This window comes from Anomaloglossus baeobatrachus, chromosome 7 (genome assembly GCF_048569485.1).
Source record: "Anomaloglossus baeobatrachus isolate aAnoBae1 chromosome 7, aAnoBae1.hap1, whole genome shotgun sequence".
Taxonomy (NCBI): domain Eukaryota; kingdom Metazoa; phylum Chordata; class Amphibia; order Anura; family Aromobatidae; genus Anomaloglossus; species Anomaloglossus baeobatrachus.
Window position 1 is genome coordinate 300,056,518 of NC_134359.1, and position 22,551 is coordinate 300,079,068.

Here is a 22,551-nt window from a genome sequence, read left to right on the forward strand (position 1 = left end):
GTCTATGGCAGGAGCTGCAGGCAGAGCGCATGGAATCGGCGCTCACTACGGACATTTCTGCAGCGATCTAAAGCGCACATGTGCTCTTCAGATCGCTGCAGAAATATCTGCAGGGCTAGTACGCAACGTGCGCACATAGCCTTATAGTAGTTATATTCTTGTATATAGGGGGCAGTATTATAGTAGTTATATTCTTGTATATAGGGGGCAGTATTATAGTAGTTATATTCTTGTACATAGGGGCAGTATTATAGTAGTTATATTCTTGTACATAGGGGGCAGTATTATAGTAGTTATATTCTTGTACATAGAGGGCAGTATTATAGTAGTTATATTCTTGTACATAGGGGGCAGTATTATAGTAGTTATATTCTTGTACATAGAGGGCAGTATTATAGTAGTTATATTCTTGTACATAGGAGCAGTATTATAGTAGTTATCTTCTTGTACATAGGAGCAGTATTATAGTAGTTATCTTCTTGTACATAGGAGCAGTATTATAGTAGTTATATTCTTGTACATAGGGGGCAGTATTATAGTAGTTATATTCTTGTACATAGGGGCAGTATTATAGTAGTTATATTCTTGTACATAGAGGGCAGTATTATAGTAGTTATATTCTTGTACATAGGGGCAGTATTATAGTAGTTATATTCTTGTACATAGGGGCAGTATTATAGTAGTTATATTCTTGTATATAGGGGGCAGTATTATAGTAGTTATATTCTTGTACATAGGGGCAGTATTATAGTAGTTATATTCTTGTATATAGGGGGCAGTATTATAGTAGTTATATTCTTGTATATAGGAGCAGTATTATAGTAGTTATATTCTTGTACATAGGGGGCAGTATTATAGTAGTTATATTCTTGTACATAGGGGGCAGTATTATAGTAGTTATATTCTTGTACATAGGGGGCAGTATTATAGTAGTTATATTCTTGTACATAGGGGGCAGTATTATAGTAGTTATAGTCTTGTACATAGGGGGCAGTATTATAGTAGTTCTATTCTTGTACATAGGGGCAGTATTATAGTAGTTATATTCTTGTACATAGGAGCAGTATTATAGTAGTTATATTCTTGTACATAGGAGCAGTATTATAGTAGTTATATTCTTGTACATAGGGGCAGTATTATAGTAGTTATATTCTTGTACATAGAGGGCAGTATTATAGTAGTTATATTCTTGTACATAGGGGGCAGTATTATAGTAGTTATATTCTTGTACATAGAGGGCAGTATTATAGTAGTTATATTCTTGTACATAGGAGCAGTATTATAGTAGTTATATTCTTGTACATAGGGGCAGTATTATAGTAGTTATCTTCTTGTACATAGGAGCAGTATTATAGTAGTTATATTCTTGTACATAGGGGGCAGTATTATAGTAGTTATATTCTTGTACATAGAGGGCAGTATTATAGTAGTTATATTCTTGTACATAGGGGCAGTATTATAGTAGTTATATTCTTGTACATAGAGGGCAGTATTATAGTAGTTATATTCTTGTACATAGGAGGCAGTATTATAGTAGTTATATTCTTGTACATAGGGGGCAGTATTATAGTAGTTATATTCTTGTACATAGGGGCAGTATTATAGTAGTTATATTCTTGTACATAGGGGGCAGTATTATAGTAGTTATATTCTTGTACATAGGAGCAGTATTATAGTAGTTATATTCTTGTATATAGGGGGCAGTATTATAGTAGTTATATTCTTGTACATAGGGGCAGTATTATAGTAGTTATATTCTTGTACATAGAGGGCAGTATTATAGTAGTTATATTCTTGTACATAGGGGGCAGTATTATAGTAGTTATATTCTTGTACATAGGGGGCAGTATTATAGTAGTTATATTCTTGTACATAGAGGACAGTATTATAGTAGTTATATTCTTGTACATAGAGGACAGTATTATAATAGTTATATTCTTGTACATAGGGGCAGTATTATAGTAGTTATATTCTTGTACATAGGGGCAGCATTATAGCAGTTATATTCTTGTACATAGGGGCAGTATTATAGTAGTTATATTCTTGTACATAGGGGCAGTATTATAGTAGTTATATTCTTGTACATAGGGGGCAGTATTATAGCAGTTATATTCTTGTACATAGGGGCAGTATTATAGTAGTTATATTCTTGTACATAGGGGGAAGTATTATAGCAGTTATATTCTTGTACATAGGGGCAGTATTATAGTAGTTATATTCTTGTACATAGGGGCAGTATTGTAGTAGCTATATTCTTGTACATAGGGGGCAGTATTATAGCAGTTATATTCTTGTATATAGGAGCAGTATTATAGTAGTTATATTCTTGTACATAGGGGCAGTATTATAGTAGTTATATTCTTGTACATAGGGGGCAGTATTATAGCAGTTATATTCTTGTACATAGGGGCAGTATTGTAGTAGCTATATTCTTGTACATAGGGGGCAGTATAATGGTTACTATAATGTGTACATGTTTTGGGGTTCTGTATGTGGGACTGTGGGTGATGAGACGGGTGCAGGACATTGCCCCTGTGAATTCTGTTGTTCAGCACTGTAATGATCCGCTACAAGGAACACATAAGAGCCAGGCGAACTGATTCCCACTGCCCAAACTTTACCAACATCATCTGTTGGATGAGGGCAGGAAGGATCCCATACACCTCATCGGTGGACGCAGACGCCTTTCTTCTATGGAGGCCTGTAGTCACACATAACTGGCTTTAGACACATTGGCTCATAAGCTCTAGGGAATGTTGTACATTATGTGATTGCAGAGACATTTTGTCCGCTAACATTACCAAGCAAATATTCACACCTGGATCCTGCTGCTGCATTTAGGAAGGTGAGACATTACTCAGTGGTAAATATACAGCGGATTATGGAGTGTGTCTGATAGGATTAGGCTTTAGCTCTGCTCCTGGTGTACGCAGTGTATAGTGTCTGATCACAAGAGTCATGCAAAAAGAATGTTTTATACAACAACTCCCTGATAAGCTCCAAGCGATTCCCACAGTCTGGGGTAAAATGATGCCAATGGTTTGGGAAATCTAATATACTTGTGATGAGCGGGCACTACCATGCTCGGGTGCTCAGTACTGGTAACTAGTGATGAGCGGGCACTACCATGCTCAGGTGCTCAGTACTGGTAACTAGTGATGAGCAGGCACTACCATGCTCGGGTGCTCAGTGGTAACTAGTGATGAGCGGGCACTACCATGCTCGGGTGCTCAGTACTGGTAACTAGTGATGAGCGGGCACTACCATGCTCATGGTGCTCTGTACTGGTAACTAGTGATGAGCGGGCACTACCATGCTCGGGTGCTCAGTACTGGTAACTAGTGATGAGCGGGCACTACCATGCTCGGGTGCTCTGTACTGGTAACTAGTGATGAGCGGGCACTACCATGCTCAGGTGCTCAGTTCTGGTAACTAGTGATGAGCGGGCACTACCATGCTCAGGTGCTCTGTACTGGTAACTAGTGATGAGCGGGCACTACCATGCTCGGGTGCTCTGTACTGGTAACTAGTGATGAGCGGGCACTACCATGCTCGGGTGCTCAGTACTGGTAACTAGTGATGAGCGGGCACTACCATGCTCAGGTGCTCTGTACTGGTAACTAGTGATGAGCGGGCACTACCATGCTCGGGTGCTCAGTACTGGTAACTAGTGATGAGCGGGCACTACCATGCTCGGGTGCTCTGTACTGGTAACTAGTGATGAGCGGGCACTACCATGCTCAGGTGCTCAGTTCTGGTAACTAGTGATGAGCGGGCACTACCATGCTCGGGTGCTCTGTACTGGTAACTAGTGATGAGCGGGCACTACCATGCTCGGGTGCTCGGTACTGGTAACTAGTGATGAGCGGGCACTACCATGCTCAGGTGCTCAGTACTGGTAACTAGTGATGAGCGGGCACTACCATGCTCGGGTGCTCAGTACTGGTAACTAGTGATGAGCGGGCACTACCATGCTTGGGTGCTCAGTACTGGTAACTAGTGATGAGCGGGCACTACCATGCTCAGGTGCTCAGTACTGGTAACTAGTGATGAGCGGGCACTACCATGCTCGGGTGCTCAGTACTGGTAACTAGTGATGAGCGGGCACTACCATGCTCGGGTGCTCAGTACTGGTAACTAGTGATGAGCGGGCACTACCATGCTCAGGTGCTCAGTACTGGTAACTAGTGATGAGCGGGCACTACCATGCTCGGGTGCTCAGTACTGGTAACTAGTGATGAGCGGGCACTACCATGCTCGGGTGCTCAGTACTGGTAACTAGTGATGAGCGGGCACTACCATGCTCAGGTGCTCAGTACTGGTAACTAGTGATGAGCGGGCACTACCATGCTCAGGTGCTCAGTACTGGTAACTAGAGTTGAGCGGGCACTACCATGCTCGGGGTAGGGGGGGGATTTTTTTTTTTTCACCAGAAGTTAATTTACACCTCATCTGAGCATGCTGTTAAAAAAAAAATGGATCCATCTCCGGATTCTGTCATTTGATGGATTATGATGGATCCTGCGCCCGTAGGCTTCCATAACAGCTAACGATGGACTGAGGGATCCGTCGCTCTCTGTTTTTCTGATGGACGTCGTCTCCATGTGACGGGCACACATTTTGTGATGGATCCGTTGTGTGACGGATGGAACGTCATGGCATCCGTCGCTAATACAAGTCAATGAGAAAAAAACGGATCCAGCGCTGGATGTGTGAAAGGGGCCAAGGCTTTGGGGCTGATCCAGCACTGGATGTGTGAAAGGGGCCAAGGCTTTGGGGCTGATCCAGCACTGGATGTGTGAAAGGGGCCAAGGCTTTGGGGGCGGCTCCAGCACTGGATGTGTGAAAGGGGCCAAGGCTTTGGGGCTGATCCAGCACTGGATGTGTGAAAGGGGCCAAGGCTTTGGGGCTGATCCAGCACTGGATGTGTGAAAGGGGCCAAGGCTTTGGGGCTGATCCGGCACTGGATGTGTGAAAGGGGCCAAGGCTTTGGGGCTGATCCAGCACTGGATGTGTGAAAGGGGCCAAGGCTTTGGGGCTGATCCGGCACTGGATGTGTGAAAGGGGCCAAGGCTTTGGGGCTGATCCGGTCTCTGCAGAGTTTTGGGCTTCATTTCCTCCGGCCATCATCAGAGCACATTGCAGGATATTGCTGCCTCTGGAGGAATTGACCGTTTTGCAGTTTTTACATCAGTAGCCTCCTGAATGCAGGAAATCTGAGTCTTGCTTTGTTTCTGGCCCCAGCAGAGAAACCAAACACTTCTACCTGCTTTCTCCATAGATTTGTGGTAAGCGGCTCAGTCCTGGGGGACCGCCCTGACCAAGACTCTCTCAGTCCCTAAGTAATCCCTCTAAAGGTACTTTCACACCTCCGGTTTTTCTTCCGCGGCACAATCCGGCACTTTTGCAGGAAAATCGCAACCGGTTTTTTTTGCTGCCGGTTGCGATTTTCCTGCATAGACTTTAATTAGTGCCGCATTGTGCCGCATGGCCTTGCGTTCCATCCGGTTTTTGCCGCATGCGGCAGATTTAGCCGATGCGGCGGCCGGATGGAATGTTGCCTGGCACGTTTTTTCGTGCGGCAAAAAAAACCGCATTGCGCCGCATTCGGCCGATGCGGCGCACATCTCTCAATGCATGCCTATGGCGGCCGGATGCGGCGCGATGCGGCAAATACCGCATCCGGCCGCCGCATGCGGTTTTTGCCACTGCGCATGCTCAGTAGCATGCCGCAAGCGGCAAAAACCGGGTGGGCCGCATGGGAAAGACTTATGCAAAGGATGCGGTGTTTTCACCGCATCCGTTGCATAGCTTGCACAGCCGGATTGAGCCGCAGGGCTCAAACCGGATGTGTGAAAGTAGCCTAAGGCTACTTTCACACATCAGGTTTTTTCCGGAAAAAAACGGGTAAAACGGATCTGGTCTTGCGTCCGTTTTACCCCCATAGATTTGCATTGCTACCGGATTGTGCCTGATGGCTTTGCGTTCCATCGATGGCTTTGCGTTCCATCAGTTTTTTTCCGGATGCAGCAAAATTAATTAATGCGGCGGCCGGATGGAACGTTTCATGTAACGTTTTTTGGCCCCTTAAAAAAACTGCATAGCACCGGATCCGGCGCAATACGGCGTGTTTTACAATGGAAGCCTATGGACGCCGGATCCGGCGTAATGCGTCAAAAAACGGATGCGGCTGCCGGATCCGTTTTCGTAAACTGAGCATGCTCCAATGCTTTGAAAAAACGGATCCAGCAAAAAAAAAAAAAAAAACGGATGCAAAAACGGATCCAACAGATCCGTTTTTACGCATCCGGTATAATGGATGCGTTAAAAAACGGATCCGGTGGATACGGTTTTTACATTTTTTTTTGCCGCATCCGTTGGATCAGGAAAAAAAAGGATTGTGCCTGAATGCAGAAACCTGATGTGTGAACGTAGCCTGAGGCTGCTTTCACATTTCCGTCGCCTTGAGACAATCCGGTATGCAGCAACATATTTCGTTTTTTCCCCATAGAGTTGTATTAATGACGGATTGTGACTCATGACCCTGCGTTGCGGCCGTCTCGCGAAGGATCAGTTGTGGAGTGACGGACCGTCAGGCGGAAGCAACGCAGAATGTAACTTATTTTGTGTTCGTGGAAAAAAGGCCAGCGACGGATCCGTCGGCGTGTGTAGTTCGGTATAATGGAAGCCTATGGGCGCGGAATCCGTCGGAATTTGTCAAATGATGGATTCCAGTGACGGATCCATCTTTTAGCAACAGAGCGTGCTCAGATGTGTAAATTCCCTTCTGGTGAAAAATATCTGTGGCGCCCTGGACAAGCCAGGACGTCACAGGTACTGCAACAACACACCCCACACCCCGGTCAGGCACACCAGCCACACACACACAAATCCTTGTTGCCTCCCTCCAGGGGCTGATGTCCCCACCAGGTGGGGCGGAGCCAGGCGGCTGGCTCCTCCCACTGAGGAGTTCACAGTCCTGGAGGCGGGAAAGAAGGTCAGACAGGAGTTGAGAGTTGAAGGGAGTAGTAGTGGAGGAGCAGACTGGCCGTGTCCAGGTACGTGGCCCGGGCATATACAGCAAGGTTGGCAGACGGTGGTGACCGTCTGCAAGAGAGGCAGATTGACGCACAACTGTAAGGACCGGGGACGGGCGGTGGCCCGCCGGCACCAGACCGGGGAGCGAAGAGAAGCCAGCACCATTCGGCAGGGCCTCCGGACCCCGACCAGGCTAGGAGTCGCCGTTAAACCGGTCAAATCCGTCAGCGACGGGAACCTCCGGGGTTTCCCAGCAGTAAAGACCCGACTGAAGGCAACCGTCCAAACCGTGAGGGAGAGAAAGCTACCGCCACAGCTAGAGCTCCCAGGGCCAGCGCCTGCGGGCAACAACAGGGGCTCCCTTAGCCAACACATTGCTGGGGAGCGGGATATTGGTGGGAAGCCATCGGGGCCGAGAACAAAACACCGGTGCAGGGAGAGACCATTACCGCCAACCTACCGGGAGTGACCGCCGCAGCCGTCTGTGGGACTCGTCCATCCAGCCGTTTGTTTTACAAGAGACTCCGTGTGTGTTACTGGCTGAGTAAGTACCACCGTGCCGTCTGGCACTGCGCTGCCCCGCGACCCTGCACCCGGCCAAGCCCCGCAATCCACCAAACAGACAATAACTCCGGGCCTCGGGACCACCAAACCCCCTACCCACGGAGGGGAGGAAAACATCCCAGCTGCTCCCTGTCATCGCTCCCGGGATCCCCGTACAGAGCAGCGGTGGTGCCCCAACCTCACCACACACCGTGGGTGGCATCACAAACCGACACCCAAACACCAACAGATCACACCTTTCACTCACAGGCGAGGAGCGCCGCTCGAGTCCCTGGATCCGGACCACCGCTCGACAGCAGCGGCGTCCCCTCCCCGCCCGCGACATATCTATGTGATAATACTGTAAATATTGGAGGGAACATTTTACTGGGCAATGCAGAATCATTCTAGGAAACATTGCTAGCATGGTTTACCAATTGGTATCCCCTCTTCATTTGTGATGTGCATGCACCATAAAAGCCCCATACAGTGACCAGACCTCAGCAGAACATAACCTGTGCATTTACATCCAATCCTTGCCGGTCCCATGTCCCGGTGGTGAAGTGGTTAAGCTCTTGCAGACTGTGACATTGTGCTCTCAGCACCCCCCTATAGTGAGCCTCTGATCAGCCTCCATCACTTCCCCCTGACACAAGTAACATGAACACCAGCTGCTAAAGCATCAGATTCCATGTAAAATACCGCCACTCACTGTCCAAGCACCAGATGTGACTGCTCAGCAGATGTAGCAGGGCTGATCCCTGGTGATTTTGTGGAATTTTTGCTTCCATATTGACTTTAATGGGCTCAGATCTCAAAAAAACAATTTGGTCTTATTGAATAGGAAAACAATAACTGTGTGCACAGAAATAATCCGCCCCAACGTTCCCTCATTCATTAGGCTCCTGTAGCTGATAAGGCTTTCTTCAATGCTGCAAGTTCATGGCCGGGCAGCGATGGAGGAGGGGACAGGGAGGAGGCCAGGCTTTGTATTGGAGCCAGAATTGAGAGGAATACAAAGTACTGGGGACAGTGAGGAGAAAACTGCGGAGAGCTGCGGCTGGTGAGTGACCTATAGGGCGGTGGACGGGCAATGGAAAGGGGTTATCCATCGGATATTGCAGGAAAGACCTAAACTAGGGCAGAGGTCTCCAACTCCAGTCCTCAGGAGCCACCGACCGGAATGAAATCACCTTCACAAGTGATGATTCCAACACCTCAATGCTCAGGACGTCCTGTAAACGCCGGTGGATGCTGAGCAGGGCCGGCGTCAGCACCCGGCAAACCCGGGCAAATGCCGGGGCCCTGGAGAGCCGGGGGGGCCCACTCTGCCTTGTCAGTTCTCCTGTCCCTTGGCCGGGGCCCACTCGCCTTTACAATTCTGCTGCCCCCGGCCGAGTTCCGGGGACCGCAGTCCTCGGCAGCAATCTGCGGCGCCGTCACTTTAAGGCGCGCAGACATCCTGGTTTGAACTTCATCTGTGGGCGGAGCTACCGCCTTCTCAGTCCCACAGATGAAGGAGGCGAGCTTCTGTCCGGCGCTGTGTGGACCCCCTCTCCACCGTGACCTAATCGGGTAAGTACCCTCCCCGCCTCCCCATTATGGGCCCCCGTGAGCTGCTTCTACCCTCCCAGATGTATGCCCCGCCAATCCCTCCCCCCCCCGCCGATGCTGCGGGTGCTGTCCTCGCCGAGCAGCAGAGTTGTGTGTGTGTGTTTGTCTGTATGTAGCAGAGTTGTGTGTGTCTGTATGTAGCAGAGTTGTGTGTGTCTGTATGTAGCAGAGTTGTGTGTGTTTGTCTGTATGTAGCAGAGTTGTGTGTGTCTGTATGTAGCAGAGTTGTGTGTGTTTGTATGTAGCAGAGTTGTGTGTGTCTGTATGTAGCAGAGTTGTGTGTGTCTGTATGTAGCAGAGTTGTGTGTGTGTGTTTCTGTCTATATGCAGCAGACTTGTGTGTGTGTGTGTGTCTGTATGTAGCAGAGTTGTGTGTGTTTGTCTGCCTGTATGTAGCAGAGTTGTGTGTGTTTGTCTGCCTGTAGCAGAGTTGTGTGTGTTTGTCTGTATGTAGCAGAGTTGTGTGTGTCTGTCTGTATGTAGCAGAGTTTGTGTGTGTGTGTCTGTATGTAGCAGAGTTGTGTGGGTTTGTCTGCCTGTATGTAGCAGAGTTGTGTGTGTTTGTCTGTATGTAGCAGAGTTGTGTGTGTTTGTCTATATGCAGCAGACTTGTGTGTGTGTGTTTGTCTGCCTGTAGCAGAGTTGTGTGTGTTTGTCTGTATGTAGCAGAGTTGTGTGTGTTTGTCTGCCTGTAGCAGAGTTGTGTGTGTTTGTCTGTATGTAGCAGAGTTGTGTGTGTCTGTCTGTATGTAGCAGAGTTGTGTGTGTGTGTGTCTGTATGTAGCAGAGTTGTGTGGGTTTGTCTGCCTGTATGTAGCAGAGTTGTGTGTGTTTGTCTGTCTGTATGTAGCAGAGTTGTGTGTGTGTGTGTGTCTGTAAGTGTATATGACTGTATAGATTTGTCTGTTTATATGTATTTTTGTGAGTTTGTCTTTAAATATGTATATGTACGTGTTCGTATCGGTGTCTGTGTGTGGATGGGGCCCACTGGGACTCTTCCGCCCGGGGCCCACAAAAACCTGGAGCCGGCCCTGATGCTGAGGACTGGAGTTGGAGAACCATGGACTAGTAGTTTATTTTTTTTTTTCCATGTGGCTCATATTAGACAAGATGAACGCAGAATGGCGCCGGAAAGATTGGGTTAAAGTCCGCGGCGTCCCGATAATCTGCGCTTTTACTCAGAACTGGGAACGGATCGATAATTTCCAAGCGAGAAATGAGGACATTATCATCGCCACGTACCCCAAATCAGGTCAGTCTGGAGTGTCTGGACCCAGAGAGCGCGGGGTTAAAAAGTGGCCATCTTTATTAATGGAAGCGATTGTATCCTTCAGGGACAACGTGGATGAGTGAGATCGTGGACGTGATCCTGAGTGACGGCGACACAGACAAGAGCCGCAGAGACGCCATTTTCAACAAGGTTCCCATGCTGGAGTTCTGGGCTCCGGGTACAGTGCCCCCAGGTATCTAACAGCTCCCCTCCTCTTATACATCCCCTTCTGACAGTCATCTCAGTAATTACCCACATATTTCTATTTTCAGGGTCTCAGCTGTTAGAGGCTCTGCCGTCTCCTCGAGTGGTGAAAACCCATCTCCCAGTGTCCCTCTTTCCTGCGTCATTTTGGGACAATAGCTGTAAGGTACTGGCGCGTTCATGGCTGCCCGTCCAGTCATCACCCGCTCCATTCTCACATCTTCACGGCCTCGTGTCTTTATCAGATTATCTATGTAGCCAGGAATCCGAAAGACGTGGCCGTGTCCTTCTATCATTTCGACAAGATGAACCAACTGCACCCGGAGCCGGGGACCTGGGAGGGATACGTGGACAAGTTCATCCACGGAAACAGTGAGAGGCGAAAAGCGGAATATTCAGAGTTTGCTTTTGTCATGGACGGGTCACTGACTTGTTTTCCGGTTTGTCCTAGTGGGATTCGGGCCATGGGGCGCACATGTCAAGGAATTCTGGGCCCTAAAACAGGACAGAAATATCCTTTACATTTTCTATGAAGATATGCTGGAGGTGAGAGTTACTCCTAATGTGGTCGTCTAGAAGTGCTAAGCCCTTCCCAGGTCTGCGCACCCCTTGTAGGCTCCTGGCACATCGGGCAATATATACTGTATATAACTAGCTGCAGTACCCGGCCCTGCCCGGGAGAGTAACTAAGTGTCTCTGTGTCTCTCTGCCGAGCTCTCTGTATCAGTCTCTGTGTGTGTGTGTTTCTGTCTGTGTCTCTCTCTCTCTGTCCGTCTGTGTGTCTCTGCATAGGTCTCTGTCCCGGCATGTGTCTGTGTGTTTTGGTCTGTCTCTGTGTGTGTGTCTCTGCATGTATCTCTCTGTCCCTGCGTGTCTCTGTCCCTGTCCGTCTATTTGTCTCTGTCCCTGCGTGTCTATCTCTTTGTGTCTGTGTGTCTCTGTCCCTGCGTGTCTGTGTGTCTCTGTCCCTGCGTGTCTGTGTGTCTCTGTCCCTGCGTGTCTCTGTCCCTGCGTGTCTGTGTGTCTCTGTCCCTGCGTGTCTCTTTGTGTCTGTGTGTCTCTGTCCCTGCGTGTCTGTGTGTCTCTGCGTGTCTGTTTGTCTCTTTGTGTCTGTGTGTCTCTGTCCCTGCGTGTCTGTGTGTCTCTGCGTCTCTGTCCCTGCGTGTCTGTTTGTCTCTTTATGTCTGTGTGTCTCTTTGTGTCTGTGTGTCTCTGTCCCTGCGTGTCTGTGTGTCTCTGTCTCTGCGTGTCTGTTTGTCTCTTTGTGTCTGTGTCTCTGTCCCTGCGTGTCTGTGTGTCTCTGCGTGTCTCTGTCCCTGCGTGTCTGTTTGTCTCTTTAGGTCTGTGTGTCTCTTTGTGTCTGTGTGTCTGTCCCTGCGTGTCTGTTTATCTCTTTGGGTCTGTGTGTCTCTGTCCCTGCGTCTGTTTGTCTCTTTGTGTCTGTGTGTCTCTGCGTGCCTGTGTTGCTGTCTGTCTCTTTGTGTGTCTCTGCGTGTGTCTCTCTGTCCCCACATGTCTCTGTGTGTCTGTGTCTCTGTCTTTGTGTGTCTGTCTCTACCGATATCATTTCCTTACACATGAGCTTCTTATACTAAGAATGTCCTCTGTTGCCTATAGCAACCAATCACAGCTCCTATTAATGACCTGTAGCTCCCAGCTCCATTGACTTTAATGTAAGCAGATTTTTTTGCAAATAATTGTAAAGTGCGGGGTTAAATTTTCCCTTCAAAACATAGTCTATGATGTTCCCTGAGTCACATGAGGCATGTGTGCAAAATGTTGTGATTGTACATGTGACGGTTTGCGGATTCCTTTAGCAGACATACACACACAGCTTTATATATTAGAGATATATATATATTTGCAACATTTTTTTGTATCTTTCATAATTTATTTTTTTTAATTGCAGAAAATATGAAAGAAATAATAACCCTGATATATTTTCCTGTTTTATACACTAGAGGGAGCAGTTGCTCACCTTTGCCTAGAAAAGCAGTAGCAGCAGCTAGCTGTGACCGCTGCACAGGTGTGTGATGTGGGAGACGATGCACAGAAGGAGGTGATGTGGTTTGGAATCACACTGCAGCCTCATTCTGTTGGTGACAGCGCGGTGATATATGTGTGTGGTCGGTGGATATGGCACTGCTCCTTGGAGCTTGTGAGCACTCTGGCACTCAGGAGCGAGTGGATAGTTGCGACATTTTACCAGGAGCTGCGTCTCCATGATCCCGAGCTCACGGCTGCTCACGAGCTCCAGTCTGTAGCTGCACTTTGCACCCCAAGACCTGTATTGTCGGAGGACGGCAACACAGGTGCGAAACGTGAGAAAAGGAGCGGAGCGGCGCTGGACACCGGGGAAGACGGCGATGGGTAAGTATATTCACCCACTTACACTACATACACATTTCCACAGATTTAGGAAATAAAAAAAAATAATTGGAGTGCTTCTTTACCCTATTTAATTGGAATATTTCTCTATCTCTTTCAATACACAGGACCCTCGGCGGGAAATTCGGAAAGTGATGAAGTTTCTGGGAAAAGATTTCTCGGAAGACGTCTTGGAGAAGATTTGTCTACACACTTCCTTTAATGCCATGAAAGAAAACCCAACCACAAACTACACCGCTATCCCCTCTTCCATCATGGACCACTCAGTGTCTCCGTTTATGAGGAAAGGTACAACACTGCCACCTGGTGGCCACAGTGTGAATCGCGCTTTCTTCCACTGTCGTATTATTTTTCATGTATAACTTATACAGCAGACAATGTATATTACCGTAGGAAATACACGTTTTACAAACAGCAGAGGTAGATATATTATTGAAGCCGACCAATCTACATAGTGGTATGGCAACGGAGACCTTTAGAACCCGCATTTTTCGGCGTGTGGATATGCGTTTATATACTGTGAAGATTCACTATACATCACTGTTCACCATTTGTTGGACTGAAGCTTTGTTTATTTTTATTTTTTTACTGCCATTGTATCTTTCATTTTTTTTTTTTTTTTACAACCAAAATGTATTTTGTCACTTACCATGCCGGTGCATCCAAATCTGTATAACGAGGATGTACTAAAATGTATGGTAAATTCTCTTGTCTATACAGTGGGTACAGAAAGTATTCACACCCCTTTACATTTTTCACTCTTTGTTTCATTGCAGCCATTTGGTATTTTTCCTCATTAATGTACACTCTGCCCCCATCCCCCATCTTCCCATCCCCCATCCTCATCTCCCATCTTCATCTTCCCATCCCCATCTTCCCATCCCCATCTTCCCATCCCCCATCTTCCCATCCCCCATCTTCGCTTCCCCATCTTCCCATCCCCATCTTCCCATCCCCATTTTCCCATCCCCCATCTTCCCATCCCCCATCCTCATCTCCCATCTTCATCTTCCCATCCCCATCTTCCCATCCCCAATCCTCATCTTCCCATCCCCATCTTCCCATCCCCCATCTTCGCTTCCCCATCTTCCCATCCCCCCATCCCCATCTTCCCATCCCCATTTTCCCATCCCCCATCTTCGCTTCCCCCATTTTCCCATCCTCCATCTTCCCTTCCCCCATCTTCCCTTCCTCCATCTTCCCTTCCTCCATCTTCCCATCCTCCATCTCCCCATCCCCATCTCCCCATCCCCATCTTCCCATCCCCCCATCCCCCATCTCCCCATCTTCACAGAATAAAAAAAAAAAAAACAGATGTAGAAATTTTTGCAAATGTATTAAACAAGAAAAACTGAAATCTTCCATGGTGATAAGTATTCAGCCCCTTTGCTCAGTGTTGAGTAGACGCCTCCCTTTTGAGCCAGCACAGCCATGAGTCTTCTTGGGATCCTGGATTTGGGGATCCTCGGCCATTCTTCTTGCAGATCCTCTCCAGTTCCGTCAGGTTGGATGGTGAACGTTGGTGGACACCATTTTCCGGTCTCTCCAGAGATGCTCAGTTGGGTTTAGGTCAGGGCTCTGGCTGGGCCGATCAAGACTGGTCACAGAGTTGTTCTGAAGCCGCTCCTTTGTTATTTTAGCTGTGTGCTTAGGGTCATTGTCTTGTTGGAAGGTGAAGCTTCGGCCAAGTCTAAGGTCCAGAGCATCTGGAAGAGGTTTTCTTCCAGGATATCCCTGTACTTGGCCGCATTCATCTTTCCTTCAGTTGTAACCAGTCGTCCTGTCCCTGCCCCATAGCATGATGCTAACACCACCATGCTTCACTGTGGGGATTGTATTGGGCAGGTGATGAGCAGTGCCTGGTTTTCTCCACACATACCGCTTAGAACTGTTTGGTGATAATTCTATCTTCGTCTCATCAGACCAGAGAATCTTATTTCTCATAGTCTGGGATCCCTCATGGGTTTTTTTTGCAAACTCTATGCGGCTTTCATATATCTTGCACTGATGAGAGGCTTCCGTCGGGTCGCTCTGCCATAAAGGCCCGACTGGTGGAGGCTGCAGTGATAGGTGACTTTGTGGACCTTTCTCCCATCTCCATACTGCATCTCTGGAGCTCAGCTGCAGTGATCTTGGGGTTCTTCTTTACCTCTCACCAAGGCTCTTCTCCCGTGATTGCTCAGTTTGGCTGGACGGTCGGGTCTAGGAACAGTTCTGCTGGTCCCAAACTTCTTCCATTTAAGGATTATGGAGGCCACTGTGCTCTTAGGAGCCTTGAGTACTGCAGAAATTCTTTTGTAACCTTGGCCAGATCTGTGCCTTGCCACAATTCTGTCTCTGAGCTCCTTGGGCAGTTCCTTTGACCTCATGATTGTCATTTGGTGTGACATGCAGTGTGAGCTGTGAGGTCTTATATAGACAGGTGGGCGCCTTTCCAAATCACGTCCTATCAGTGTAATTACATACATCTGGACTCCAATGAAGGAGTAGAACCATCTCAAGGAGGATCACAAGGAAATGGAAAGCACGTGACTTACATATGAGTGTCTGAGCAAAGGGGCTGAATATTTATCACCATGAGATATACTGAGCAAAGGGGTTGAATACTTATGACCATGTGATATTTCAATTTTTCTTGTTTAATAAATTTGCAAAAATTTCAACATTTCTGTTTTTTTTCTGTCAAGATGGGGGACGGGGGCAGAGTGTACATTAATGAGAATTTACCAAATGGCTGCAATGAAACAAAGCGTGAAAAATGTAAAGGGGTGTGAATACTTTCTGTACCAGTGTATGTCCAAACAGCCATATCTGACCTGTATCTGTGGCAGTGAAGTAACAGCGCTCGCTCTCTCCTTTTCTCAGGAATCTGTGGAGATTGGAAGAACCACTTCACCGTGTCTCAGAGCGAGAAATTTGATGAGTATTATCGGAAAGAAATGTCGGGCACAGATCTGTCCTTCCGCTTCGTGGTCTGAAATAACCCAACACTGCAAACTCTCCACCGGGCCGAGGAGGGTCTACATAGAGCGTGGTGGTCTGAGATAATGATAGGAAGACAGAAGTCTTGACCAATTAATGCTCAGACATCTGAGAACAGGAGGAGTCTTAAGGTTCCTGGAGGCATCGGACTAAAGTCGATGAAAATGGACCATAGAGAGCTGTAGTTGACAAGCCTTTTATTAAATTTCTGACGGAAAGAAGTCCACATCATCCACTCTTCTCAGATATGACCCTATTTGCGCTACATTTTTCTTTCCAGTTTATTGCCTTCAGGTTTAAATGCCTGTATTGGCCAATGAGGACTCCAACAGGTATGGTCAATTGCTCATGCAACCTTCATCCAACCTGTACCTTCTGCACATGGCTACCTTTAGAACTGTTACTGTATTTCCCCAAAAATAAGACAGTCATATTTTTTTTGCCCTAGGGCTTATTTTCGGGAAAAAGCTTACTACCCCCCCCCCCTTCAAAAAAAAAAAAAAAAAAGCAGATCTCCCTTCCCAGGAGAGTCATACCAGACCTCGGGCGTCTGCATCGCTCCCAGGTCCTCCAGCGATCCTCGGCGGGTGCTCCCAGTAGGTAGGCTCGATGCGATCATCCCCTGCCTCTGACCGACACTGACACATCAGATTGCCCTCACCACATCCGGTTATACCGATTGCTTCCAGGCGGAAACTAGAAAAGAGAAGCGCTGATAGGGTTTTACCAGATTACACACACGGTTTAGCATATATCACAATACACTCACCGATTCAGGTTGTGAGAGGTCACAACCACCACAGATAGCATCAGACAATGGCGGCTGCAGCGGCCCCACGTGTTTGCAGATCAAAGTGGAGAAGGAGAAGGGGTTAAACCCGCGCAATCCGCCAGATAAATTCAGAGGAGATGTTGATAATTCAGAACATTCTTTTATTCCATGGGTCTACGCGTTTCAAGGTCTGTGACCTCTTCTTCAGGACCAGTAAATCAACACTACATGTACATACAAATGAAGCTCTTTTATACCTGTGGTAACCACAAAGTACCGCCTCCCGGCACTTTGAAAAAAGTCAGAAGGGAAAGAAAAAAAAAACAAAAAAAACCAAACATCTGCATGCATGATACAGCGTTTTTCACAGATATCATATACTTTGTAGAATGCTATTATACTGGTCATAAAAACAATTTATATGAGAAATACACATTCATAAAATGGAAAATTATAAAATAAAAAGAAAAGGAAAGAAAAAAATGTCAAAAATCAGGACACGAACTCCAAGAAAGTTGCCCATAAGGTAACCTTCGATTTTTGTGGTGTACGCCACCAGTAGTTCTCAAAAATCTGTGTATCCCTAAAGTTATGTTCACAAGGTTGTGATATATGCGTACAATTAAATAAAACATATGTTTAATAAATATATTAAAAACATTTCAATATAGAAAAAATGATAAAGGAAAGAGATGAAATAAAATGATAATAAAAATGCATAATTTGCTGTGAACTTTTTATATAGAATAAAAATTCTTTCACCCAGGAGTACAAAGTGATGTGTATAAAATATCTGTGAATAAAAATTTATAATATAATGTGTGCTATATTCTTTGTTTGTGTGTTAAAGAGGATGTGATATTTACTTTTTCAAAGAGGATCATAGTATCAACGAGCTTAAGGTTATTAGCGGGCATAAGCGTGTGAAAAAATATATATATGTGTGCGCATGCTTTTGACCCTACCATGAGGACACATAGTACAGCGGTATGGAGTAGATGCCAGAACTGGGACCGTGGGAATAAAATCTAAGGCGCCTGGGCCAGGGATATAGCTGGTTCAAGGTGGCTGTGTATGCAGTTATTAGGGAGTATCAATAGGGATTTGTTCAATTGGTGTTATAATGATGTCTGCCTTTTTTCCATGTACCAAAGTGCAATGTCGGGACAATCCATGTAAGAGGAACCCTTTCTTGATGTTATGTCTATGGGAATTTAATCTGTTATGTAGGGGCTGTCTAGTCCTTCCTACATATTTTTTACCGCATGCACAATCTTTGAAAAAGAAAAAGTAAATATCACATCCTCTTTAACACACAAACAAAGAATATAGCACACATTATATTATAAATTTTTATTCACAGATATTTTATACACATCACTTTGTACTCCTGGGTGAAAGAATTTTTATTCTATATAAAAAGTTCACAGCAAATTATGCATTTTTATTATCATTTTATTTCATCTCTTTCCTTTATCATTTTTTCTATATTGAAATGTTTTTAATATATTTATTAAACATATGTTTTATTTAATTGTACGCATATATCACAACCTTGTGAACATAACTTTAGGGATACACAGATTTTTGAGAACTACTGGTGGCGTACACCACAAAAATCGAAGGTTACCTTATGGGCAACTTTTCTTGGAGTTCGTGTCCTGATTTTTGACATTTTTTTCTTTCCTTTTCTTTTTATTTTATAATTTTCCATTTTATGAATGTGTATTTCTCATATAAATTGTTTTTATGACCAGTATAATAGCATTCTACAAAGTATATGATATCTGTGAAAAACGCTGTATCATGCATGCAGATGTTTGTTTTTTTTTTGTTTTTTTTTTCTTTCCCTTCTGACTTTTTTCAAAGTGCCGGGAGGCGGTACTTTGTGGTTACCACAGGTATAAAAGAGCTTCATTTGTATGTACATGTAGTGTTGATTTACTGGTCCTGAAGAAGAGGTCACAGACCTTGAAACGCGTAGACCCATGGAATAAAAGAATGTTCTGAATTATCAACATCTCCTCTGAATTCATCTGGCGGATTGCTTCCAGGCGGCAGAGGATCCTGGGACGCATGCAGTGGAGTGTGAGGACCTGCGGGTGGGATGCATCGATGTGTTCCACCGCCGAGTACCCCATGCATTCCACCGCAGGTCCTCGCACTCCACTGCACAGCGTACCAGGTGCCAGAAGACATCAGTATCACCAGATGTGGTGAGTGTGTGCGTGCAATCTCTGTTCAGCGCCTGGAGAGTATGATTGCGGGGTCTTGTGTCTTCTTTCTTCTGGGGGGGTCTGCTTTATATAATGAAGTGTCCTGCAGTATTCGCTAACTTTTTTTTAGCTGCATGGACACTTCATTACTGAACCGTGACTAGGGCTTATTTTTGAGGTACAGCTTACATTTAAAGCCTTATGCCGAAAACTCCTGCTAGGCCTTATTTTTGGGTAAACACAGTATATCCCATAATAGCCTACAAGATAAGTAACTCCATGAACCTATGAGAAGTCTATAGAGGGCAATCAGGTCCATTGTAGCAATGTATCGCTCCATATACCACGTACAATTAGTTCTTGTCTAATTATTGTATTTATTAAACTCTGGAATCACGATTGGTCGTTTGTGTTTGATTCGTAGGCAGTGAAGTACCGTGAATCAGTAAAGCCCCCCCCCCCCGTCACACATAGTGAGGTCGTTAGCAAGATCACTGAAACGTCACAGGTTTTGTGACGCAACAGTGATCTCGCTACGTGTGACACATAGCAGCGACCGCCCCCCGCTGCAATATTGCCGATCGTACCGCTTCATTTTTTGATCCTTGGTGTCCCACTGGGCAGCATGCATCGCTGTGTTTGACGCCATACCTCGTCAGAGCAGAGGGGCGTGGAAAAGGCAATGGAAAGGCACGCCTGGGTGGAAACACTATGCCTCTATCGAGGTCTGAGTCGTCAGAATAGCTGCTGTGTGACAGGGTCCCAACGACCGCCGAGCTCGTTATACGGATCGCTGTATCGTTGCTGCATCGTTACCCTGTTTCCTCGAAAATAAGAGACTGTCTTATATTTTTTTTTGCCCTGAAAAAAGTACTATGTCTTATTTTCAGGGGGTGTCTTATTCTCGAGGAGACATGGTTGGGGGTAAGTTTACCCCCACAAAAAGCAGACACCCCCCCCCCCCCTCCCAGGATAGTCAATACTCACCATCCCAGGGCGTCTGGAAGGCTCCCAGATCTCCCTGTGATCTCCCATCAGGAACGCTGCACGCCTCCCCTGCGTGTGGCTGACATTAGATCACACACACACACACACACACACACACACACACACACACACTTCTCTCTGCAGCTGTGCTCCCCTGCGTCTGGCTGACATCAGATCTCACACACACACACACACACACACACACACTCACACACACACACACACACACACACACACACTTCTCCCTGCAGTTGTGCTCCCCTGCGTCTGGCTGACATCACATACACACACACACACACACACACACACACACTTCTCCCTGTGATCTCCCTGCAGCTGTGCTCCCCTGCGTCTGGCTGACATCAGATCTCACACACACACACACACACACACACACACACACACACACACACACCTCCCTGCAGCTGTGCTCCCCTGCGTCTGGCTGACATCAGATCACACACACACACACACACACACACACACTTCTCCCTGTGATCTCCCTGCAGCTGTGCTCCCCTGCGTCTGGCTGACATCAGATCTCACACACACACACACACACACACACTCACACTCCCACACACACACACTTCTCCCTGCAGTTGTGCTCCCCTGCGTCTGGCTGACATCACATACACACACACACACTTCTCCCTGTGTTCTCCCTGCAGCTGTGCTCCCCTGCGTCTGGCTGACATCAGATCACACTCACACACACTTCTCCCTGTGATCTCCCTGCAGCTGTGCTCCCCTGCGTCTGGCTGACATCAGATCTCACACACACACACACACACACACACCTCCCTGCAGCTGTGCTCCCCTGCGTCTGGCTGACATCAGATCACACACACTTCTCCCTGTGATCTCCCTGCAGCTGTGCTCCCCTGCGTCTGGCTGACATCACACACACACACACACACACACACTTCTCCCTGTGTTCTCCCTGCAGCTGTGCTCCCCTGCGTCTGGCTGACATCAGATCACACTCACACACACACACACACACACACACACACACACACACACACACACTTCTCCCTGCAGTTGTGCTCCCCTGCGTCTGGCTGACATCACATACACACACACACACACACACACTTCTCCCTGTGTTCTCCCTGCAGCTGTGCTCCCCTGCGTCTGGCTGACATCAGATCACACTCACACTCACACACACACACACTTCTCCCTGCAGTTGTGCTCCCCTGCGTCTGGCTGACATCACATACACACACACACACACACACACACACACACACACACACTTCTCCCTGTGTTCTCCCTGCAGCTGTGCTCCCCTGCGTCTGGCTGACATCAGATCACACACACACACACTTCTCCCTGTGATCTCCCTGCAGCTGTGCTCCCCTGCGTCTGGCTGACATCAGATATCACACACACACACACACTTCTCTCTGCAGCTGTGCTCCCCTGCGTCTGGCTGACATCACATACACACACACACACACACTTCTCCCTGTGATCTCCCTGCAGCTGTGCTCCCCTGCGTCTGGCTGACATCACATACACACACACACACACACACACTTCTCCCTGTGATCTCCCTGCAGCTGTGCTCCCCTGCGTCTGGCTAACATCAGATCACACACACACACACACACACACACACACACACACTTCTCCCTGCAGCTGTGCTCCCCTGCGTCTGGCTGACATCACATACACACACACACTTCTCCCTGTGATCTCCCTGCAGCTGTACTCCCCTGCGTCTGGCTGACATCAGATCTCACACACATCAGATCACACTCGCACACAAACACACACCCACCCCACTTCTTCCCACCCACCCCACGATCCCAGCACGCTGTGCTCCTCTGCCTCCTGCCGACACTCACAGATCCGATCGCTTACATTCACACACAGTCACGCATCAGACAGTATACATGCACACATCTGATCGCATACACTCACACACACACCCCACTTCTCCCTGTGCCCTCCGGTGGGCAGTCCCAGCAGCTGTGCTGCACGCCGTGCTCCTCTGCCTTCTTCCGACACTTACAGATCCGATCGCATACACTCACACACACACACATCCAATCGCATACACTCACACACACACACTCATACATCAGACAGCATACACGCACACATCCGATCGCATACACTCACACACACACACTGATGATATCGCACATACGCGCTCACACACTCACAGCATCCGGAGATACCACATGCTTCCGGCCATGTGATCCTCCGGCAGGTCCTGGAAGGTCACTGCACGCACAGTATCGCCGCCGAGAAGCAAGCGATATCACTGGATGTTGTGAGTGTGTGGATGCGATCTGTAGTGTGTGTGTGAGTGTGATCTGATGTGCGTGTGTGTGTGTGTGTTCACCGCTGCATGACACTTCATTATTGACCGCACCTATGTCTTATTTTCAGGGGATGTCTTATATTAAAACTTCCCTGAAACCTCCTGGGATGTCTTATTTTCGGGGGATGTCTTATTTTCGGGGGAACACTGTAATTAGATCTGCCTGTTTGCCAGCTGACTAGCGACCATGTAACGACAA

The 22,551-nt window shown here is 47.2% G+C and overlaps 1 protein-coding gene across 1 annotated transcript; it reads left to right on the top strand.

The window, feature by feature from the left end:
• Nucleotides 1-8,517: 8,517 nt before the first annotated feature.
• Nucleotides 8,518-16,991, top strand: LOC142245650 (sulfotransferase 1B1-like). Its single transcript, XM_075318546.1, has 8 exons — nt 8,518-8,644; nt 10,301-10,447; nt 10,530-10,658; nt 10,738-10,835; nt 10,915-11,041; nt 11,121-11,215; nt 13,165-13,345; nt 15,923-16,991. Exons 2-8 carry the CDS (start codon nt 10,306-10,308, stop codon nt 16,033-16,035), a joined length of 885 nt encoding a protein of 294 aa, XP_075174661.1. The 5' UTR covers nt 8,518-8,644; nt 10,301-10,305; the 3' UTR covers nt 16,036-16,991.
• Nucleotides 16,992-22,551: the final 5,560 nt, after the last annotated feature.